Raw genomic sequence first — 22,052 nt, 5'->3', positions numbered from 1 at the left:
AGAGAAGCACCAGAAGAAGGATCTTTTAAAATCCTATTTTACAATTAGGAACAGAGGTGCATGAAGAAGCAGCAAGTTGCCTAAATCCCATTTTGACCCTCTACCCGCGTAGCCGTGATTCTGGGGTTACATTGCTGCTCTGGAAACAGAAGGATGAACCACAAGAGAGAAGTAAAATGACATGGACATCACACAAAAGCTCCGAGAAGGCATCATTTAACTTTGCATATTAGCACTGATTTTCAATACCCTCCCCATGAGCACTTCTGATCTCTAAATGCTCCTCCTTGTCAAAGCATTGACTGAAATCTTTCGACTCACAAGTTGTAGTGGAGATGGCCTGCATCAGAAAAGAGCTGTGAACCCGTTCCAGAAACACATCCCTCCTCTGCCGCAAGAATCAGGACAGAGGCACTCCAACCCTTCCCACGGTTACACAACAGCACAGATCCAGTTAGGAAGGCAGCTCTCCTTACCCGACCCAACTCACAGCTAAACGGCCTCAAAAACCAGCACAGCTTTCTGCTGGCACAGGCAAGCAAAACAGGGGAGCATCAATCACCCCCGTCTAATCAAGCAGGGTGTGTTTAACACTCGAGCTGAGCTGTGAGACTGTCAGAGGAGATGGGGGAAGGAAAAAAAACAAACCTGCTTACAAGAAGCATGACAAAACACTTCTTCTGTTCCTACAGCCAAGAAGGTGACTGGGACAATTGCCCAAGAATAGGAACATTTCCAGCATTTGAGGACACACATGTTCCTTCTAGCAAGCATCCCCCAGTCCCTTCCACCACATGCCCTTCCACACAGTCCTGCTCACACATAGCGACAGTTGAGGTTTTTGTTAGGGGAAAATTAACCAGAATTTTTTTGAATTTTTTTTTTTTTTTAAAGCTGGCAACAAAGACGTGAGACTTTTCCTGGCATTTCTCCTGTTTATACAGGACCTGCCAAACCGGTTGTGTGATTTTTATGCTGCTTTCTTTTCCACAAAGTCCTTCGAAAGGCAGAATAACAGAAAGCAAATAAGAAAAAAGTTTGGTTGTATAGGTCCAAAGATCAACCCTTGGTAATACAGTTGAAAAATCAAAAATTAACCAGAATCTTCCTAAATTTATTTTGAATATCCAAATGTTGTTTACATTTATTATTAAGACTGTGTTGAAGTAGATCAGTTGTTCTGAATAGCAAGAGGCAGTCCCATTTCAAATTGTTCAAATCTAAATAGATGAGTTATGCAGCAGATAAAATGAGAAACTAATGCATAGAGGAGCCAAATGAACTGCTCAAGGTAGGCAGAGCCAGGGACAGAGAGGAGGTCCTCTGAGCATCCACCTAGCTCCCTGCATATTAGGTCATGCCACTTCCCCTATGTATGCGTGCCTAATTCCTAACCAAGGCTGGGCTACTGTATGTGCATATGGACGCCTTACCTCCAACACCAAACAGTTCCTAATCCCAGAAAATTATCCTGCTTCATCCTCCTATAACACACTACACAAAAAATAATTCATCAATTGCTGCTGCCTGGCTGTAAGTCAGTTGCCAGGGATCTGAAGACCAGAAGTGGTAATAAATTTTATAGTAAACATTTCCCTCAATACACACGATCTTGCTAAAACTCAAAACATTGCACCAAAAATAGCCCTTTCAATTACTACATAGGTTTTTGTTTTGTTTTGTTTTTTTTTAATGTTGAGGCTTGTTGGGGTTTTTTCAGAATAACTTATCTCAAGTGCAGCAGCACGCTGTGCTGCTACACTTTCCAAGTGGAACATTTGGTCTTTGATTCAGAAGAAATTTCTGTTTTGGTATTAATTTTACTATCCACATTCAAAATCCTAAAGCAAAATGAAGAATAACACGCAAGTTTAGCTTTCCATTCGGAGTGCTCTTATCTTGCTCTGTCGATGTCAGAATTTCCCCACAGAACGAAAATGCTATGGGCATGAGAAAAAAAAAAAGAAGGAAATAAAAAAATCAATTGAGTGTACCAAATCAGTCACCCTACCCACACAGCCCTGGGTGCCCACTGTTTACTCAGGTGTCCCTATCTTCTCCAATGGCACAGAAGGCACGGCCTTCCCCTCCAACACTCGCATATCACTCCGCTCTCTCGCCCGTGAGGCCACCTAGCACATGGGGAGCCTGCCACTCAGATGGCCCCGGTTTAACTGACACGGTAAATATCCATTTTCACTGGGCTGTATAATAAAGGATGAGATAAAACCTTGAGCAAATAAATGGGCAAAGTTCGAGCTTACAGCAGCTCCTCACGGGCCACTTTGAGCTGACACACCTGCTTCTTTGGCAACTGGTTTTGCTCCCGAAGGCTTGCGCTTTGCAGGGCTGCCTCAGCAGGGCTGGGTGATGTGCTTATACAGGATCTGCCTGTCAGCCAGAAGGATCCCAAAGCGATTTACGAACAATTTATGAGGGATTTACAAGCTCACTGCACAAGTGAATGGGCACCACTGCTTACACACCTGCAAGCAAAAAAAAAATAAAATCATTCACCAGGTTCCAGTTACACTAGAAAGGCAGCTGTTTGGGAGCCCTTAAAATCAGCTTAAATGAGAACAGCCAGCCCTCCTGACCCTGCAAGCCCCACAGAAACACCATCCTGTATGGTTGTAAGCTGTATGAGCTGGTCCAGCTCCCTCTGTGGCCACCATGGAGGGGTTCAATAGTAATATCATAACATAAGCACATAGCAGTGTGAGAAATGATCCCTTGTAACAGTCTGGACACTTATAACTTGTGTGGATCAGACATTACGGGCATAATGCAGACATCCTACACAGACTACTCCTCTACAGCATGCATCCTCAAGCCGCTTTTAGACTCAGACATCCAGATGTCCCACTGACGGCAAGTGTGGTTCTTTGCACCTAGGAGAATCCAGTCTGCACTGGACAGAATGGTACATGCTGTGTGCGTGAAGGGATGATATCCACGCAACAAACTGCATTCATCATGCAACCGGCAACCACTCCACTTGCCTCCTGCCTGGTAACCCAGTGCTAAAATGACATAACTTTGTGAGCTGGCACAGAAAACTACACTTCTTCATTTATTTACCCTAAAAGCTTCTCCTCTTCCTATCCCCATCCAGACTGGAATCCTAGCAATAAAAATACAATGATCGAGGGCCCCAGACTGGAAATGCTAAAGCTACTAATGCATTTAAAAGCAGAATGGGCTGGTTTGTACAGAAACCTAAAACTTTTTGTTGGATTAGTTGATGTAGGTGTAAGAGTGGACAGGCTTCCAGGCAAAGCTCTGCTATCTTTCAACACATGTGCGCGTGCATGCACATACGTTTATGTTATATATGCATATTGTTACATATCGCCATTGCGATGTTAACCTTAATGTCAAAATTTATAGTAATAATCAGGATCCTGTGCTGAAACTCATCCCAACCTGCAAATGTCTAAAAATAAATGCAAGATCTTAATCGTGTTGCATGAACTAATCTTAAGAAAACTGTGAGCAAGCACGCACATTTCTACTGACACAGGGAACTACAGGTTTTGCTGTACACTGGAAATTGCAAAAGTGGGAAATGGAGATACTGGTATCTTTAGTGAGCAGAACTACCTGCTCCTATTACTTGCAATAGCTGGCTGGTGACATAGTCTGTGATACACTGCAACATGACAATACCTCTTGCCATAGCTAAGCCCATAATTACAGAATAGCTGAAAAAAAATGCATCAACCCTGTTGGGAGATGCATATAGCACCCTTAGCACAATAGAAATGATTAGATGTACACAGAGCTCCTAGTTTGGGGAGAGAATGGGGAAGCCTGTTACTAAGAAACAAGTGAGAATTTAGGGGCACAAATTCTCCAGCACATGGGAGAAAATAAAAATGGGAAACACTGACAGCCCCAAATATAGCAAAGAACATGGAAAAGAATCATACCTCATCGATGAGGATGGAAAGGAAACACAAGGCACCCATGAGAGCAAGTAGCAGGAAAAACCACGAGCTCCCTGGTCTGTAAAAGCAGCAAACACTCTTACAAGGTTTATCTATAAAAGCTATGAAAATCAGAAAAAGCCTAAACATCTTTTTTATTAAAGGTGGTGAGTTTTTCCCCCCCTCTCTATGGAAACACAAAGTTCTAAGGGCACTGAGTGCGCAGAGTTCAGACACAACAACTGCAAATCCAAATACCTCAGCAAATCCTAGAGAACAGAGACCAAAGTAAGTGTGTGTTCAGTATTCAGAATACCTACAGGTGCCTATTAATACAATGAAGAAAGCAGACTTTTTTTTCTAAATGAAAAACACTTTATTCAGCCCTCAAACACTAGCAAAATTAGTCGTCCTGATTAAACCAAAACTGGGAGATTTCTTTTGGTCACCGTAGATCCATTAGCATCAGCCGCATCTGAAACGTTACTTAGACAAAGCCTCCCCCATTCTTTAGAGAGACATAACTCAATGCTAATCTTGTGATAAAACTCATTACTATGCTAGGGGTCATCGAAAGGTTTTTTTTGGTCCTGTATTAATACAAACTAACTTATCTCAGTACTCATGAGAACAGACACTACACAGATCCTGCACCAAACACATGGCATGCCATTGGTCTCAAAAGTAGCATATCAGCCTAGGAAAATTAGCCAAAGTAGTCATCCTGAAGCAAATGTTGGCTAGTAAATTTTACAGCTGTGTTAGTTAGCGGGAGTCAATTGTAATCTCTTCATTTCAATTTATACTGGACCACAGATTCCCCTGTAGTTAAAGCTCAGGGTTTACTAAACAATTGCAGGGATTTAATTGCTGTTCCTTACCACCCTGCCACCAGGTGTTACAATCCCGAAGCAGACTAGGCAGAAGGGAATGCATGAGTGCTCTTTATCCGCTCCAGAACAAAGTCCAGGGGCTTACCTGAAGCCACTGGGGGCTCAAGACCAAGCAAAAGTGACCCTCAGGCTAAACAGAGGCATTTGATTAGCTACACACAGTGACTACATCAGCAGCTGCTGCAGAGTTAATGTAACTAGGATTGCTCACTCTCTACTATTTTTGTAACTTGAGCTTTGGCGACAAGGAGTTTCAACGACTTAAGCTCAAGGAAAAAGCATCACTCTAGTGGATGTAAGGATGCACATATAAATAGGAGAAAGAGCAGTGGGGAAACTGGAGTTATAAGGTATTCTGCCAGAGCAGTGAGGACAAATCTTTAGTGGTCAGTCTCGGTAATCCTCTCTGTTCTTGCGCTACACTTGGGGTTATGATTCTCTGCGGCGTCTATACAATCTTGGGCCAAAATGCCATCTCAGACTTCAGAAAACTTCAGGTCTATATAAAAGAATCCTTACCTGATTATTCCGTGTGATATATGTGCACTTTAAGGATGACTGTACAAACAGTGGGTGTCATATGCTGTTTTGCTGCTGTCATTCAGCTAGAATTCAGAAATCTAAATCTTTATTCAAAGACCTCTGAAGCCAATGGGAGGAAAAAAAAATCTTACAGAAAAAAACAGAAATTATTTCTTCAGTTAAATTTTACTTACACTGACGCAACAGATCTCCTTCACCACTGTAAACTCCCAAAGTCTACCTGAACTTTAGCCTCATTTTCTCCAAGTTTCATGCAGAAAACAGGCTTCCAGATAAACTTGGACATGGTTTCGTACCTTTAAAAGTACTTGAACCTTAAACAAACTTTGACTCTTCTTAATCTCCTTACCATGGGCATGGCTGTTCACACTTCTCTTCACAGCCTGCCGCTGAGGAAGTGTGTCCAATGTTACCCACAGTAAATTAAGATTTCAGGTGGGGAATTAGCAGCAAGGGCAGACAGATTCTCAAAGACGCGAAAGACGCTACTCTCGTGATGGTGTCATTTGTAATGAAAAGCCACGGGAAAAATCTCCCGCCTCTCTCAGCTATGTCAAAGCAGAATTTTGTCGAGTAAAAATCTTGTCCGAAGTTTCTCATCAGTGGCTCTATGGGGGAAATATTATAACACATTTCCTTTTAAACCAGTGTCAGCTGCTTCTGTCAAACCACGAACATTTGGTCATGGAGCCCTTAATAAATCTTCAGCACCAGGCAATTTTGGGAGGCAACTAAACCGTGGCACAAGAGAACGGCTCCAGCACTGAAGGAAAAGCCTGTTGTTACATGATAGGTCACAGCTACCTCCCTTTGGACAGAGCTGAGAGAGAACAAGCCTGTCTCTCACTACGGTCATTCCACTAACGCCCATGCTCATTGCTTAATCCTATCTCAAGTCCTGCGCCGCGTCCTTCCTAGCAAAACATGAAATCAGCAGGAAACAGAGACGGTTTACAGACTACACGCTGCTGCCGAGCACAAGCCTGCTCGTTCGCAACAGCAGTTAAATTTAGTACAAAAGAGAGGGCCTGAAAGAAGGGACGCTTTGCATCACCAGGCTCACGAGATGGTTTGCTTTACCTCTTTTCCTCCCTCCCTTCCTTCCCCTGCCCTTCTGGAAAGCGCAGTCACTTCCGCGCTAGCTAGCAGGGGGACAAAAACTGAGCTGAGCAGATGTTGCCAGGCTTGTGATGGAGGGTGATGAACATTAACATACAGAGTACATGCCTACTAGCAGGAGAGGCAGAGGAGCCCAGGTTGGAAGGGAAGACCTCCCCGACCCCCGGCAGTAACTCTGCCCAATCAAGCCAGCAGACAGCTGGCAGCAGGTCAGCCCGAGCAACGCTGGGATCACAAAATACATCACGGCCATGAACTACCTGCTGATGAAAGCTACTAGGGGATAATTTCAATTACCCAAACCTGAAACCCAGCCTACAGGCAGACGGGAATGGCACCTCATCTGTACAGCTCCTAAACCAAGCCGTGTGCCAGTGGTAAGTTAGTTCGTCGCAGGGTTTAGGCTACCAGGCAGAGGAGTCTCTTTGTCCCCACCTACCCACAGAACAAGGGGACTCTGCTGCAAGGCAAACCCTGTACTAGAAATGCTGAGAGACTGCACCTGCAAGGCCTGGGGCGGAATGAAGCCAGGCACATGGAATTGCCCCACGTGCCCGGCCAATGGAAGGACAACCGGCAGCTTGTTATGCTGGCTTCAGCCTCTGTGGATGTGAAAACGTGGAGACTCTCAGCAAAACATCCCTTTTACACCAATTAGGTCCTGGGCAGATTTCAGGCACAACACGTCAGCAGCACTGCCCCCTTCTCCATGCAGTGCCTTTCACAGGAGACCCACATTTTAAACCCACCTTACCAGGGCGCAAACAAGCGAAGTGTGTTTCCGAGTTCACCTCTCTGGCCAGTGGCAGAGCCAAGGGAAGTGGCCCAGCTCCCTCTCACCCTCACCCCTGCATGGCCATGACACGCGTAGGGATGCCAAAGCATGGCAGGTGCGTTTCAGAAGAGGGGGAACACACCCAGCCTGCTGTAGGGATGGCCGCTGCTCCAGGGTGCTGCAGCCTCACAGTGAAGATGCTTCAGCTTCTGAAGGAAATACAGAGATGAAAGTTCGACAAACAGCGAGGTCTGGGCTGGCTTTTGCTTATACAAGCACAGCCTGAGAAGGCAGGCGGCTGCTGCCCAGCACACCTCATCTAGGCAGCCTCTCTGAACCACTTCCAGCTTTGGCCGCAGCGAGGGTCAAAATATATCTGGGATGGCTCTGCAGCATCAGCGCGCGAGAACCAAGTCCCGGCCCCCTCCCCACACACCCTCTCCAGAACAAGCCCTTTTCCACCAACAAATAAAGTAACTCCCACTGCCAAAAATTCCTACCATCTGCTTTCCATATTTCTCTATAATGGAAAAATAGATTCTCTGCTATTTTTAAAACAGAATTATTTTGCAGTCTTAACTTCTTTGCTTTTTAATCAACATCTTTACCTCAATATGTAGATGCTGCTAAGAAAACAGGCTTTAGATATATGGAAAATCTGGCTCAGGAAACCACAACAGACCCCAGGACCAGTGGGAGGTAAATCCCACTGAGATGGTAATCTCTTCCCAATTTCACCATTTAAAGAAACTGACAACTTTCTAACTAAAAATTAATAATATCTGATAGTCAGAATACATTAAGGAAATAAAAAAACAAACCCAAACCGCTAAGTCTGGTAATTTTGATAGAATGGGTCAGGAAGCAACTACAGAGGCAAAGCTAAGCAAATAAGAGCTTTTTGTAGGCAGGTGGGGTGGAGGTGGAAGGGACAAATAATATAGTGTTAAGTACTTGAGGCAGCACCTCTTCAGTCTGGATTAATTGCAGCCAGAACATCACATCTGACCAGGTCCTGAACCAGATTTCTCCGAGTCCAATCCAATGACATGCTGATAAGCTTCCATATCTATTTTAATTAATGAGAGTTGAGGACACTCAACAGTTTTTAGGACAGTCATTCATAGCACAGATCTTAAGATGGGAAGTAATACAGAGAAGTGTCTGATTTTCTGTTTGTAGTTAACAAAATAAGTCTGTGTGTTTATGGAAAAATGTGTTTCTTCTGAAAATGGATATAAAAGAACTATTTTTCATTACAAAGGAAAAATCTATTAAAAAATCATTTCTTTTGACATTTTTCATAGGAAATGCCACTTAATACCAGTTCTATTTCTATGTAATAAACACACTACACAGATGTAAGAACACACACCACATCCAATGTATTTGGTTTATTAAAAAAAAAAAAAGGCAGAGAAACACTAACTCATCTCCTCCTGCAAATTCCATATTTGTGCATGAATTGATGTACTACAAAGAAACGGACTGAATAAGTCTCACTTTAACCCTTTTCTTTTTTTCTTATTTAAACTCCTGCTTTATTTCTGAAGTGCATGCTTTAAAGTTAACACATCATCATGTGGGTGAATTTCTAAAAACGGTCTTGTGAAATGTCTGGAATTAATATTGTATATGTGCATATGTTTAGTGTATTAGCCAGTACTCACGTTAATAGAAAAGTTACAGTGTTAAAGGAACAGCTAAATAGACAAGAGTAATATAGCAGCTTTGAAAATGAGCATAATTTTCAATGTAGGCCTACGTGTCTTGTTAGATGCATGTGTTCAGGCACCAAACATGGAAACTAAAATCTCAGCCTTGGAGTCTGCTCCAAATCCATTCATAGGATCCATACATACATTGCAAAAAGAGTTATTTACTGAGTGTTTTGCTTCATCTGTACTAGTGCAAAAAGGCAATGACAGATAAAGCTTTTCTTCCAGATTGCTTATCAACATTCTCCATAAATAGGGCTCCCATTAAAATGCGAGAGCGGGTAGGTTTGCTCAGGGATCTCAAAGACACCACACTTCCAATGCTTTTAACCACCTGGGTTGTATCCCCACGTTTCCCGTGCACTCATCCTTAAACAAAGGGCAACGCTTGTGCTCTCCTACCAGTGTGGGGTCACAATCCTGACATCAGATCTGCGTAGGTGGGTATCTGTACGTATAGGGAGTCCCACTGAAGTCACAGGCACAGAGGTCCACCTACGCAGATCTGATTGCGGGATCAGGAGTTTGGCTGGAGTCCATAGTAAGGGCTTGTCCACGCTTGGGGTTTGGAGGGGCTGGATGCTTTGTTTTGTTTATAAAAACTAGGATAACTCCAACTCAGCAAAAGTTCACAGCAGACTGGCTGTGATGATGTAAAAAGGGATGCACATTCCTGCCTTCCACCTCTGTTTAAAGCACCTTGCCTACAGAAAGCAACCAAGTAGCACAGCTATTGCTGATGAAGCCATTGCTCGATTTTTATTCCGGTGTAGCTCCCCACAGTGAGACAATTCTGGAATCAAAGTATTTTTGTTCCAGAATAATTATGCTGCTAGTAACGTGGGCAATCTATTCCATGGTAACTAAATTACAGCAGGATAGCCATTCTAGAAGAACTAAGATGGGTATACACCCCCATACACATACTCAGTAGACTAGGCCATAGGGAATAAGGGATAGACCCAAATGCTAGCTAAAAAACAGTGGGAGTCTTCCCAATGACTTCAGTGGGCTTTGGCTGAGGCACTGTGTGAAGGAAATTGCTTAATTCCTGTGTATTTTTAAAAAGGATTCTAAAAAAAAAAAAAAAAACCAAATCATATAAAACTGAGCTGCAAGCCTGCAGGCATTCAGACACGTGAGTAATCCCACCAAACCCAGTGGGACCCATGTGCATTTGTAGAACTGTGTTCTTGGTGTGTGAAGACTACATCTATACATCAAGAGCAGACTGAGCAAATTATTAACCCTTAACTTTCTCACTGAGAGGCAGTCCAAGAGAAAGTTTCAAAGCATGTTCAACCACGAAATACACCTTGCATTAATCTACCATCCCCTTTTTAACTTGAGCAATATGAAATTAGTAGTGTGAATTAAGGACATCAAGGTGACAAGCACTGCAATCAATTCCTTATGAAAAAAATTCACTCCATACAATGTTTTCTCTTTCCTGAGGGATTTATTTTGTGGTTGTTTTAAGTTTAAGCATCAGTAATTTTTTGTTTTTAATTTCTTTTTTTTTTTAGGATAAAATCTTTCCATCTAAAAATTCTAACCAGATGTGGATTTCAGACTTCCAAATTTGGGAATGTTCAGATCAAGAGCTGTTGTTTTAGTCTTTTAGCCATGATCATCACTGTAAATATAAAAGTTTTCAATTATTTCACCATCAAACCATCAAAATGCTCAACCTATATTTGGCCAAAACTAAATGCAAGTCCAGAAAATCTCATTAGATATTCACAGGACCCAGGCTTAAAATCCCAAAGCCTTAGATCACACAAATTTTGCACAATTCTGCTAATTTGGTTATGAAAGTTTAGCAAAATTTTTGATGCAAATTTCATGTATGGCAATTATGTGGGTGAGCTAAGGGCAAGTTTCAAAATTGGTATACGTGTCTCCCCTCAATTTGCATCACAAATGCAAGTTTCTAAGAGGGGGAGTATGTTCCTTTCTCTTTCTTCAGCCGGGCTCTGGTAGTTGCTATTCCTGACCTTATGAGGTGTTGCAGAGATGAGCAATCCCTTCCTGAACCGTCAGTTCCATCTGCCCTGTGCATCTCCCAAAACAAAAGAGAAAAATGAGAAAACGTTCCTTGTATTACGGCTCTAGCTTTTTACTAACCATTTAACAAATTTAGTTTAACCTTTTAATAAATCGTGTAACCATTTAATAAATCACTATTTAGATACTGTTTAAGTCATTCTTAACCCTTCTGGCTATGGAATTAGATGTTAACCCAGTGCTTCACAATTTGGTAGTACCTTTATGGCAGTGACCAAGTTCTCTTCTCCTTCCATGTATCGGTCTTCCCTTTCACTTTTCACTTATCTTTAGGCGTGGATTCATCTCCTTCAGTCCTTCATAGAATTTGCTTCTCCTCTGTGGAAACTAAGTTATCTACATGTTTCAAACATCACAGACAACATCAGTCCATCGTTGCTACTAGCTTGTGCTTATATTCTGTGGAACAAGATGTTTGAAGATTGCTGCACGCTGTACAGGCAGCAGCACAGTTAAAGCCTCCCAGCACTACAAGGCATTACAGCAGCATTTCTCCTTCTTTTAAAAAAAAAAAAAAAAACAAAACACAAAACACAGGGGATACTGAGGTACAGACAAGGAGCACACAGGGAGCTCAAGGAGTCACCCATAAGAAAATCCAGCTGTCTGCAGAACTGGACAAAAAATCCACTTCAGACTACCTCTTTAGAGAGCATACAGTAGCCTCTAATTTTAGAAAATAACACTACTTAAAAGTAAATGTAACAGGATATATTGCACATAACATTATGATATACATAATATATATTGCACTTAATGTAGCATATAACAATAACATACACAACATACACAACACACATTTTGGTGCCAAATTTATGAGCTGGAATTTATGTCAGTGGCAATCAGTAATGGAAACTCCCATTGGTTCTAATCGGAATGGATTAAGTCCTGATGTTAATATTGCAACACTCACAAAAATCCTGGATCTATAGATGGAAAGAAACACAAGTACATAAATTCCTGAGATATGATCCTGAAACTCATTCTCTCATAAACAATCTCATTGAGAAAATCCAAGCCAGGTGAAAGTTCTGAATCATATCCTTCCGAAATCAGTGGCAAATACCCCAAGATGATCAAAATGCCTGGAGGGATATACTGAACTGAGGCTGGCCTACAGAGGAAAAAAAATGAGCAGTGTCTCACATGATATATGAGAAGAACTCAAGCAGCAAATGGAGTTGCAACACTCTTTCTAAGCACTGTAATCCCACCACCCTGCAAACAGCTCCTGAGTTGAGATCCTGGAAAAGGTAATTTTCTTGGCAACAATAAATTGCTGCTTGTACAAAAGCTAGGTTGGCTGTCAGACCTTGGTGTTCATTAAAGCAGCTTCCAACACTGACCTAAGTCTGCCTTTTAGAATAATCATTTTATGCCAGGACAATTGCGAAGACTGAAGCTCTCTCTGAAGACAGGTGAGTGGATGTACTGGAACAGTCATTGGTCAATTGGTTTGGGGTTTATTGCTGTTTTAGGTTGGGTTTTGTTGGGTTCATTGTTTTTTTTTCCCCCAACTGAGGTACTACATCACTTACATGCTCAAAGCTTGAGTAACAGGGATCATTACAGTGCTGCATGAAAGTGTTTGCTTGGTGACCCTGTGCTGCCTTTGTGTGACTGTTCTGAGCCCACCTGGAGGTTCAGGAGTTTCTTTTCAAGTCAGCTCCATCCAAGAGCCAACTGTAAGAGCAAGTTTATTTGTCTCCATCTCCTGCAACGCAATTGGTAACACTTCTTCAGTGTAAAGATGACTCTTTGCTCTATCTCCTGCATCCTTAATGATAACACAGATTCTATGAGCCAGATGTTGACATCCTTTACACCAGCAAATACAGCTTTCTCCCGATTGACAGCTTGGGTAATGCTAATGGGTTGGCATAAGTGGGAACGGCCCTGCAGTTTGGGTTCAGTGAGCAGTACTGTTCATGATGCTCTGAAAAGAGGGAATGGTAAGGGAGCTATTGCCACACTTATCATTAAGCATGTGCTTAAATGTTGTTGAACAAGTGCCCAAAACACTGGGCTAGAACAAAACAGGTTTCTATTCTTATCTTAGGATGGCAGATACTAAATAAGCTGTTCCCCTTTCACCACTGCTCCTCCCTGCCTCAGTTTCCCTATTAGAAAAAACAGAGAAAATTACACTGATTTGCTTTGTAGAGCCTTTGGAAACAGTGGCTGAAACATGAAACAAAAGCTGGGCCTACTTTGGTGGGTACCAAGGACCCACTAAGACCTGGTTACCGCCCACTATAAGCTTTAAGGCAAGGAGTTTAATCCTTCTCAGGAAGGAACTTAAACGAGCTGGAGGAAGGATCCAAGCACCAATGGACCAGTACCCAGCATGAACCATACACATTACCGATCTGCAATTGGAGAATACCCAGCTACCTCCTCTCTCCTCCCAGGGTCAGTGCATGTCACAAGATGTGATCTGAGTTGCTCCTCGCACCTCCTCCAAAACTTTGAAAGAAAAGGGCTGCACATACACTACAGACACGTGCAGACCTACCAATGTCCATCAGGTTTGACTAACATAGCTAGGCCAGCAGAAGTACATACTGTGGACCCAACCATACCAGTAATACTGCGCTCATGCTGGAATAATTTGTTTCGCTAGTGGACAGTAGTGATTTTTACATCACTGACACTGTGCTACATGGCCACAATTATCCTCAGACCGTTCTGTCAATATGCTCTGTGTGCTATTCTTGTCCGTGTAAAGCACTGATATAGCTTCAAAAAGATCTCTCTTCCTTTCTCTGGCCTGTACTCCCACACTTTCAGGAAGCTCTTTGAGCCTCTCAACCTCTCATTTTCTGATCTGCTATTCCTATACACACACAGAGTCCTCAGCAACTCTGCTTCAAACCACAGGTGGCCAAAAATCCACCACAACCACAGGACTGTGGGAGTCAGGAGGGGTACACAAAAAACACGCAGCATCGCTACTTGAGATGTAAGTGGTGAGCAAGCCCCAGTTCCAAGAAGTGCAGAGTGAGGTGCATTTGTACTCACCACAAAGTGGCTACAAGTGCAAGCAAAATTCCTGAGGGGTCCCCCAGGGAAATAAAACTCTTCCAGGAACCTATCCCTCTGCCCTTTCTCAAGGCATTTAAGAACCTGCAGTTCTTCACAGGGATAACCCGCAGGCAAGGGAAGATGCTCAAAGGGAGCTCCCTCCCCCAGCACTTCAACCACCTTTATGTAAAGCTTCTGAGTGAAGGTCAAATTGGCACCTAACTTCCAAAGCAAACCTCATCTCACCAGTAAAACATGCAGGAACAATCTTTGGGAGTAAGGGGAGAAGAAAGAAAGAAGTGACCTGTGAAGAGCTGGAGACTATTATTTACAGGACTGAAAACATCCTCCCACACATATACACACACCTTTCCTTGTCTGCTCTATTGGTCCCAAGTAAAAATTGCACAATAACATTGCTTGAGCTGATCTAATTCAAGGATGGATCCAACAAAAACGACTCTCAGAAACTTAAGCAAGCCCAGCATGGGCAGCTCCAAAGTCCTCTGTCCAGCTGCTCAAATAACCTAAGAGGGATGTAGATTCTGAGCAAACAGCTACTGCAGCTTGGAAAGTGCCTGTTCACAAACAAGGTGGCAAACATTGACCATTTCAGCCTAGAAAAAGAAAAGGACGGGAGTAATACCCGGGAGTTGACTGTGAGGTCAGAGCCACTGTCCTGTAACAGAGCTGAGAGTCCACACTACCAGTGACGCAGCAGCACCGGCAGGACTTATTTCAGAGAAGCAGGGAGGGTGATGCGCAGCTATCCAGGACTAGTGCAGAAGCTACATTTCTAAAGCAAGGATTTCCATTCTTACATAATTTGTTTCCACTCAAAAGAAAAATATAAAAACCTCATTTTCAGATATTTAGGAGTTCTCCTTGGTAATTACAGTGTTCCAAGAGTTAATGGCTATCTATTCATAAGGAAGTGTTTTAGCTAAGGCTTCCTTCATTTTTTAAATTAAACAAAACAAAAACATTCAGCATCGAACCTCTTCACTGGCTCATATCCACTCAGTCCATGCTGAAAAGGTCTATAGTACTACTAGCGTACCTTGGTATCTAGGTACCTATGTATGGTGCAAAGCGTTTGGCAAGACGTGGCAGAAGAGAGAGGAAATCACATCTCTGAGATGGGACAAGAGACAAAACCAAGACAGACAAGAACTTTAAAAAATCCTAAAGGGATTTAACAACAAATGGAGATTTCTTCCAATCACAGTACACACAAGGAAATGATAATAAAATAATAGCCAGATGAATGGAAGACAGGTGGATAGCAGTCAACCAAACTAACGAAGTAGCTCCTGCACCAGTTCCATACTTGTTAGAGGTGCCCTGAATGTTTTACGTTTTGCAGGGGGTGGGGAGAATACAAACCCTTCCTCAGTATCTGAGTTCCAACTTGCAGGCAATGCAGAGGCTTAGGAGGAAAAGATGCCTCCATCTGATACACTGAGACAGGGCAGTGGAAAGCAGTCTTGTATCACAGCCAGTGAGTGTCCCTGCCTCCTTTCTCTCCCATCAATAGTGCACACACATCAGAGAGATGACTCATCTGGGCAAGGTCAGCCTTAAAATCTGTTGAGCCTCAAGTTGCAAAGTCTTGAGCTGGTGCAGGGGAGGAGACAGGCAATCAGACAGCAAGTCACCTCTTGCAGCTGCAGGAAAGCAACAGCATCGGTGCTACCCACTGTTTGGGAGCAAGAATGGTCAGTGAGTTGCTCCCCTCCCCGACCAGGCTGCCTGTCAGACAGAGACATCACACAGGCTCAAGAGATACAGCATCTACACAGTTTCAGGCAGTCGCTAGTGTTACTTGAGACTGGATGTGGGATATGGCCAGGTAGCTGGGTGGGGTGAGTCGACAGCAAAAAAATCTGGAGGGCTTGTCATCTGCCTGTCGTAAAGTGTGATGGGTAAGATGTAAAACACTGGTTAAAGAGATACAATGGACTCAGCTCATGGCTCCTTACCAGCCCCTCTGGCCTATTTTGTTGCTGTTGGTGCCACCACCTGCCAATCAGAAATTATCATTATTAGAAAACAGTTGTCTGTATTCTGAGGGAAAGGTGGCGTTTCAGTCAACTTCCTCAAGCTGAGTCAGGAAAAAACAAATGCAGAATGGAGTTCTGAAATGCTGAATCATTACGCTTTGTATGAGAATACCTCAAAATAAAAAATAAGAGTAAGAAAATAAGAGACAAAGTGACCTTGCTGTTAACAAAACCCTACGAATCTGACCAGACTTCTAAAGGTTTGTTGGTGGTGTTTTTTTTAAAACCAAAGACTTTTTTCCTCCCATGTTTGAACTTTCAGAAAATTAATTAAAAGTAGTGATGTTACCTGTGTGACAAAATCCATTTCTTAACTAGCTTTCATTATGGCCAGTGCCACTGACTAATAATCAGTTTTCCTTTATCAGTTATCTCTTTCTCAGTTATAACACATCCTCTTGAACTCAGCGGAGCATAGAGATCAGGTCCAATAAAACATGATTGCCTTATAATCTCTGGTAAATACTTGGGTCTTGAAGAGTGACTTCTTTCCTCCTTTAACTGCAAAAGTTTATTTAGTTTTGCAAGTAACTTTAGAGCAGGGAGGAGAATTTCTCAAGTCTTTACCACAATGATCATTTACACTGCTATCAGCCGGAAGGAACCATTTCACTAAAATCTACCCAAATCACCAATGTTGGGGTAATACCAAACTGATAGCTCAGCAGTTCTACCCTGTGCAGATTTTGATATTAATTTTCATTAAATTTTAAGTTCATTATCCTAGACATGGTTCAGGCCTCCTTTTATGCATTAACCAACACAGGGGTATCTTTAGGAGTTCTTCAGACAGAGTTCAAAACAGAAGGGTTTGTTTTTTGTTTTTTTTACCAAAAAAAAAAAAAAAAGCGAGCTAGCCAAAAAAATATCCCAGTACTGTTAAACTCTGGGTCCTACTGCTGGTAATCCTACAATACTAATCATCCCAGCAAGGGGTTATGGCAAGATCATTATTAATTATTTGTATTACAGAGGCACAAGCAGCTTCCACACGTGATCTGACTCCCTTTTGCTAGGTGTTAACACTTTATGGAGGGACAATCACATTACATGACTTCAAGGTCACAGAGAATGCAGTGGCAGAGCAGGGGGTGAACTAAAACCTCCTAGATCTCCATATAGTACCTTTAACCCAAGCCTATCCTCCCTGTCCAGGATAATGAGTATATGCAGCAAGATGGTATATTTTTATAACCATTTTGCAAGGCCAGCATAGAAGATACAAGAAAAATAAAACAAGATCTATGACATGGCCTAGTTTTCTATAGAAAGGATGCCATGCCTTTCACACCAAATCCAATACAGGGCATATATACCGAGTTCCCAGGAAAGCTGCGGTGAACATGGCTCATAAAGAGACAGCATTTATGGACTGAACATACCATTTCCGTGTTTGCATGTTTCGAGGACACAATTTTAATAGATAATTGAAACTCTGAAATGACCTCTAGATTACGCACGTGGGACGAACTTCCTCCCCTGACCCAGAGAGGCTTCACACTTTGCTGCATGGTTAAACAGGTCCAGACCGTCTGTCAGCACCAGCGGTACAGAACAGCATAAATTTGCAATCAAAGTGGGGCGGTTGGCATTCAGTGTTCTCAGTCTGTCTCAGAAGACTCAACACATGCAAGTGCCTCCATTTATTAAAGCAGCGTTCTCCTACAATTAAACCTAAACGGCACAGCCAAGGTGTATTCAGAAATGCAAAGCCAGTCATAGCACGGTTGGAAGTCTGCAGATGACAGCAGCGGGGCTTCACACTGATACCAGAAGGTGCATTCACACCTCCAGGCGACAGCTCTACCCTTCAGACCAGAAGAGCAACCCATGCTGCTTCAGATGCTTGGTGTCTGCTGGCATAAGAAAAGGAGAGATGGCTTCTCAGCACAAGAACCACCGTGTTTTCCTGAACCAGTGGCCACTTTTCCTGTAGCTACTCTATCTAGCCTAGAGGGACAGTGCTTGTCAGACAGGCTTTGGTTGTGATGTCAGGTAACACAGAGCTCTCCAAAGCTTTATTCTGAGTATCATCAACGCTTTAATCCCACATCAACTGGCACCGCCACTGAAAAAACGTGCCCTGCCCTCCTCACGTTCCCAGCTGCTCATTCCCACCTCCACACTGTGCTCTGCCTTGCGCTAGCACAAGGTGTCCATTTTAATCCAGATCTGCTGCCCTATCAAGCACACGTCCGCCCAAGGATTTGTGCCAGCCCAAGGGAGGAGGAAAGGGAAGGGTGGGATAAGATCTTTCAGGGTGCTACCACCTTATCTTGAAATTAAGAATCTCATCAAACTATTTCTTAAGCAAAATAACAATGATGCACTTTTGTAGTGCCTTAAAGAATGGTTAAAAATCTGCAGAGAAGTAACCAGCTTCACATCAGCCCAAAGTTGGATACGAGCAAATACGCCTTCAGAGAGACACTGCCAGAGGCAGGGAAGGATGTTACGACAGTATCATACAACCACACCATTCAGGAACAAGCAGGCCCAACCTAGGATGAAGACCCGGGACCCCTGCTCAAGTCACAGTTTTCACTTGCCTCACCATATCTTGAGCAGGACTCTCCTTCATGTCATGCTTAAAGAGCCTCACCCCAAATGATGCCAAATCCCACTATACTTAAAAAAAAAAAAAAAAAAAAATTATAGCATAGCTTGAAAACATAGTCCGCGATCTCCTACGCGCACTTTACACCCACAAATAGTTAGGGCAGAGTTTGGGAATACCCTTACCCTGTGAAAAGGGCAATGACAGAGCATAGAAGTCAGAGGCAAAACATGGGGAGGCTAGACACTAGTTAGCCACGGGAGAAACAAACATCTCTGCACAAATGACTTGTGCCTGGAAAAATGCTCTGCGTTCAGGGCTTCTTAACGAGCCCACAGGCAGAATAATTAACAATGGATGGCAGCAAGACTTGAGAGCAAGAAATGGAGGGAAGGAAGTTAACAACCTGGCCACGCGAGCAGCCTGCTACTTCTGCACACTGGGATCTTTTCATTTTAGGCAGACGCTATGCAAGCCAGCAGCAATGGGAAATCAGACAGGCTAAGATTATCCTTTCATCTGACACACTGTTAAGAAATCAAAGTTAAAGGACTTTCCATTAATGGTCTAAATCACTCCAAGTTTACCACTGTACTGCCATATATATTATCAAACCCTCGCCTTTTTTTCCACTGGAAGGACAAGATCAGATAGCATACTGCTGCTTTCTAAAACCAGGCATATCATTTAGCTCCTATTTCAAGTGACTTGAAGAACAAACGGACTTTGCAATCTCCAAGGGTTGTGTTTTCCCAGTAGCCTTGTCACCACCACTTTTAAGGACTGTGGTTTCAAACGTTTGAAAGGTGAGGTAAAACTTGAGGTACAAACCTGAAGGAAAACCCAGCATGGCAACTGCATGAACGAATAGGCTATCCATTTGGAAATGTGAGAAAGGGGGCAGTCTGAGAACTGGAAAACGCAGGCATGAGAAAAATTAGCCCTGCTTCAGCCAGCCTAAAATGAGGGCTGCATTCAAGAGTGCATCGTTCACTGTTCATTTGTCCATGGATGGCATTCCAGCACCCACTCCTGCAGCACCATGAACCATACTGATACACAAAGCCGGAGCAGGAAATTCAGGAGTTAAGCAGTTGAGCACGAACAGCTAGGATATCACTAAGAAAGAAATTAAAGATGATCTACAAAACCTGGGCAAATAATAGAGACCTTGGTCACAGGATCATGTTACTGCTGTGCTTGCACACTGCGCTAGGAAAGTGCATGTCCAGACTCTGCATGTGGTACATGGACATACTTTTATATGGAATGATGAAATTAACTTGTTTGTGTTTAACACTGGGAAAACAGGATTCCTTCAGCTATCAGCATCTTTTGGGAACTTTTGCTTCTGTTTTACTGTGTTGGTGGCGGATATAATGTCTTCAGACATTCAGGCTCTATAGCCAGCACTTGGGAACTGCCAAGAAAGAGCCTGTCCCCAGAGGGACCGTCCAAGCTGGTGTGGGGGGACAGGACCTCAGGAGACAGTTAAAGGTGAGCAGGTTGTGCAGCATGGACATTGCAACTAAGTGCAGCCTAGACAAACCACTATATACCACATGAGAGCAAGCTGCTATGGCATCTGCCTGCTGTAGTACATCACTCTAGATCTGGGGCTTGGTAAAGGACTCACAATCATTTGCAGGGGTTTTGTTTGTTTGGTTTTTTTTCCTTTTAGTCCGCTTACCTTTCGAGTTCTAATTGCCCACTAACTGCATTATCGCAGGACAAGCGTCATTTGAGAAATAGCTCAGCTTGCACCAAAGGAAAATATTTGGTGTACACTGGGTTGCACGAGAAGGTCCTGTCTACCGGTTTACTCATTTCTTAATCATTATGTGTAGAAAAATAAAGTTCAGGCACTCAGTAAACAACACTTCCTCCTCAATTTTCTCAGTTATTAGGAACTTGAAAGGAAGAGTCAGGGATTGAAAGGCAAAGAGATTGAACTATCAAATCAAGGTAGTCAGTCCAAAGCAAGTTTCAGGTGTGCTGATGGAATAAGTTAATGGAAGGACTGGAATTGTCCCTGTATTGTATAACACCTGTTCATCAGCCACACAGTCATGTGGTTATGTGTTTGTGCCATCCAAACAAACGCATCCTCGTCCTGCAAGGAACTGTGCTCTCTTGCCTCTTATCAGCCATCAGAAGAGGTGCGGCTGACACAGCACGTAGTCTTTGAATTATCTACGAATCTAATTATTTTTTCCACCCTCTGACAGCCAGATCTTTGGAAAAACCTAGAGAAATAAAATAGCTCAGGGCACTTTATGCCAATAAATGGCATCACAGCCCAAGAGGAGAGTCAAGGACAGGAAAATCCCCAAGAATTTTCCCGAACAAAATTCACTGGGAGGTCCTTCATAACCTGAAGAACATTCGTCTCATGAATTTCAGAAGGTCAGGTTACCTCTGCTGACGAAAAATCACAGAGCAGAAGGTCTGATTCTATGATCCACATGAGAGGTTTTCTCAACTATTATTTTTCCACTTGTCAGAGGCATCTGTAGGGAGTCCAGCACCAAAGTATGAAAGGCCTAAATGAAAACGGAAAAACACAGTAGTTCTGGTCAGCCCAAAGGTCTGTTTAAGTTCCACATCTCCAGCAACACCCAGCAGGAAATGCTCAGGGAAAGAGCACAAGCAATAAACTCTCCCCTGCACACTCCTCCAGCAACCCTCTGGTTAGGGGCTTTCTGAGCCAAGGACCGCAGCTGTATCTTTGCAATTAATGGTCCCAAATAGATCCATCTACTACGAAACATCTTTTGAAATCAATTGCCTGTTGGGCCCTACATTACAACTTCTGGCAGTAAGTTTGGTAACCTCACTGTATGTTGTGTGAAAACATACTTCCCCCTATTTATAGCTGCCAGATGCTTCCATCTGATCTTCCCTGTTCCCATACAATGAGAAATAACCCTTCCCGATTCAGCTTCTCCCTGCCTCTGCCTCTCATGACCTTTTAAAGCAATTTTTTATGATTTCCACCAGAGTCTGCAATGGGCCCAGCTCCTTACAGTTGCTGCCACGGAAAACTCCTCCCCCTCATTTCTTAATTCCTTCACTCTCAATCCCACCCTATTTCCCTGGCTCCTGTTTTACTTCTTCCATTAACCTCCAGTCCCATAGCTTAGAGTAGGTGTATAGAAATATAGATACCAGATTTCTGTTTGGTTCAAACAGCTCCCTATCTACATAGGCATGAAGAGCCAACACACATCAAAGCTCACATCTTGCAGCAGTGACAAGTATCTTTAAATTTCCGTGTGTCTGGATGTGAAGGTAAATGGGCTGAGAGCAGCATACTCTGGGAGCCCTAGTGGAAATCAAGACAGAAGCTCCAACACTAAAGTGC

General features: G+C 43.1%; 1 protein-coding gene across 6 annotated transcripts in view; it reads right to left on the bottom strand.

The window, feature by feature from the left end:
• The window catches only part of ETV6 (ETS variant transcription factor 6), a 143,098-nt gene that overhangs the window by 107,141 nt on the left and 13,905 nt on the right, over positions 1-22,052 (bottom strand). For 3 of the 6 annotated variants that reach the window (XM_054218801.1, XM_054218762.1, XM_054218768.1), the window contains exon 2: positions 21,105-21,231. The exons of 2 other annotated variants lie outside the window; for them this stretch is intronic. In XM_054218801.1, the coding sequence (XP_054074776.1) occupies positions 21,105-21,155 (51 nt within the window). In that variant the 5' untranslated portion in view covers positions 21,156-21,231. Of the gene's footprint in view, positions 1-2,299; positions 2,487-21,104; positions 21,232-22,052 lie in introns of those variants that run through there. One more of the 6 variants, XM_054218793.1, reaches the window with a different exon arrangement.

Source organism: Rissa tridactyla, chromosome 1, assembly GCF_028500815.1.
Source record: "Rissa tridactyla isolate bRisTri1 chromosome 1, bRisTri1.patW.cur.20221130, whole genome shotgun sequence".
Taxonomy (NCBI): Eukaryota; Metazoa; Chordata; class Aves; order Charadriiformes; family Laridae; genus Rissa; species Rissa tridactyla.
Note: the sequence above shows the minus strand (reverse complement) of the source record. Positions and strands in the feature narration are given on the sequence as shown.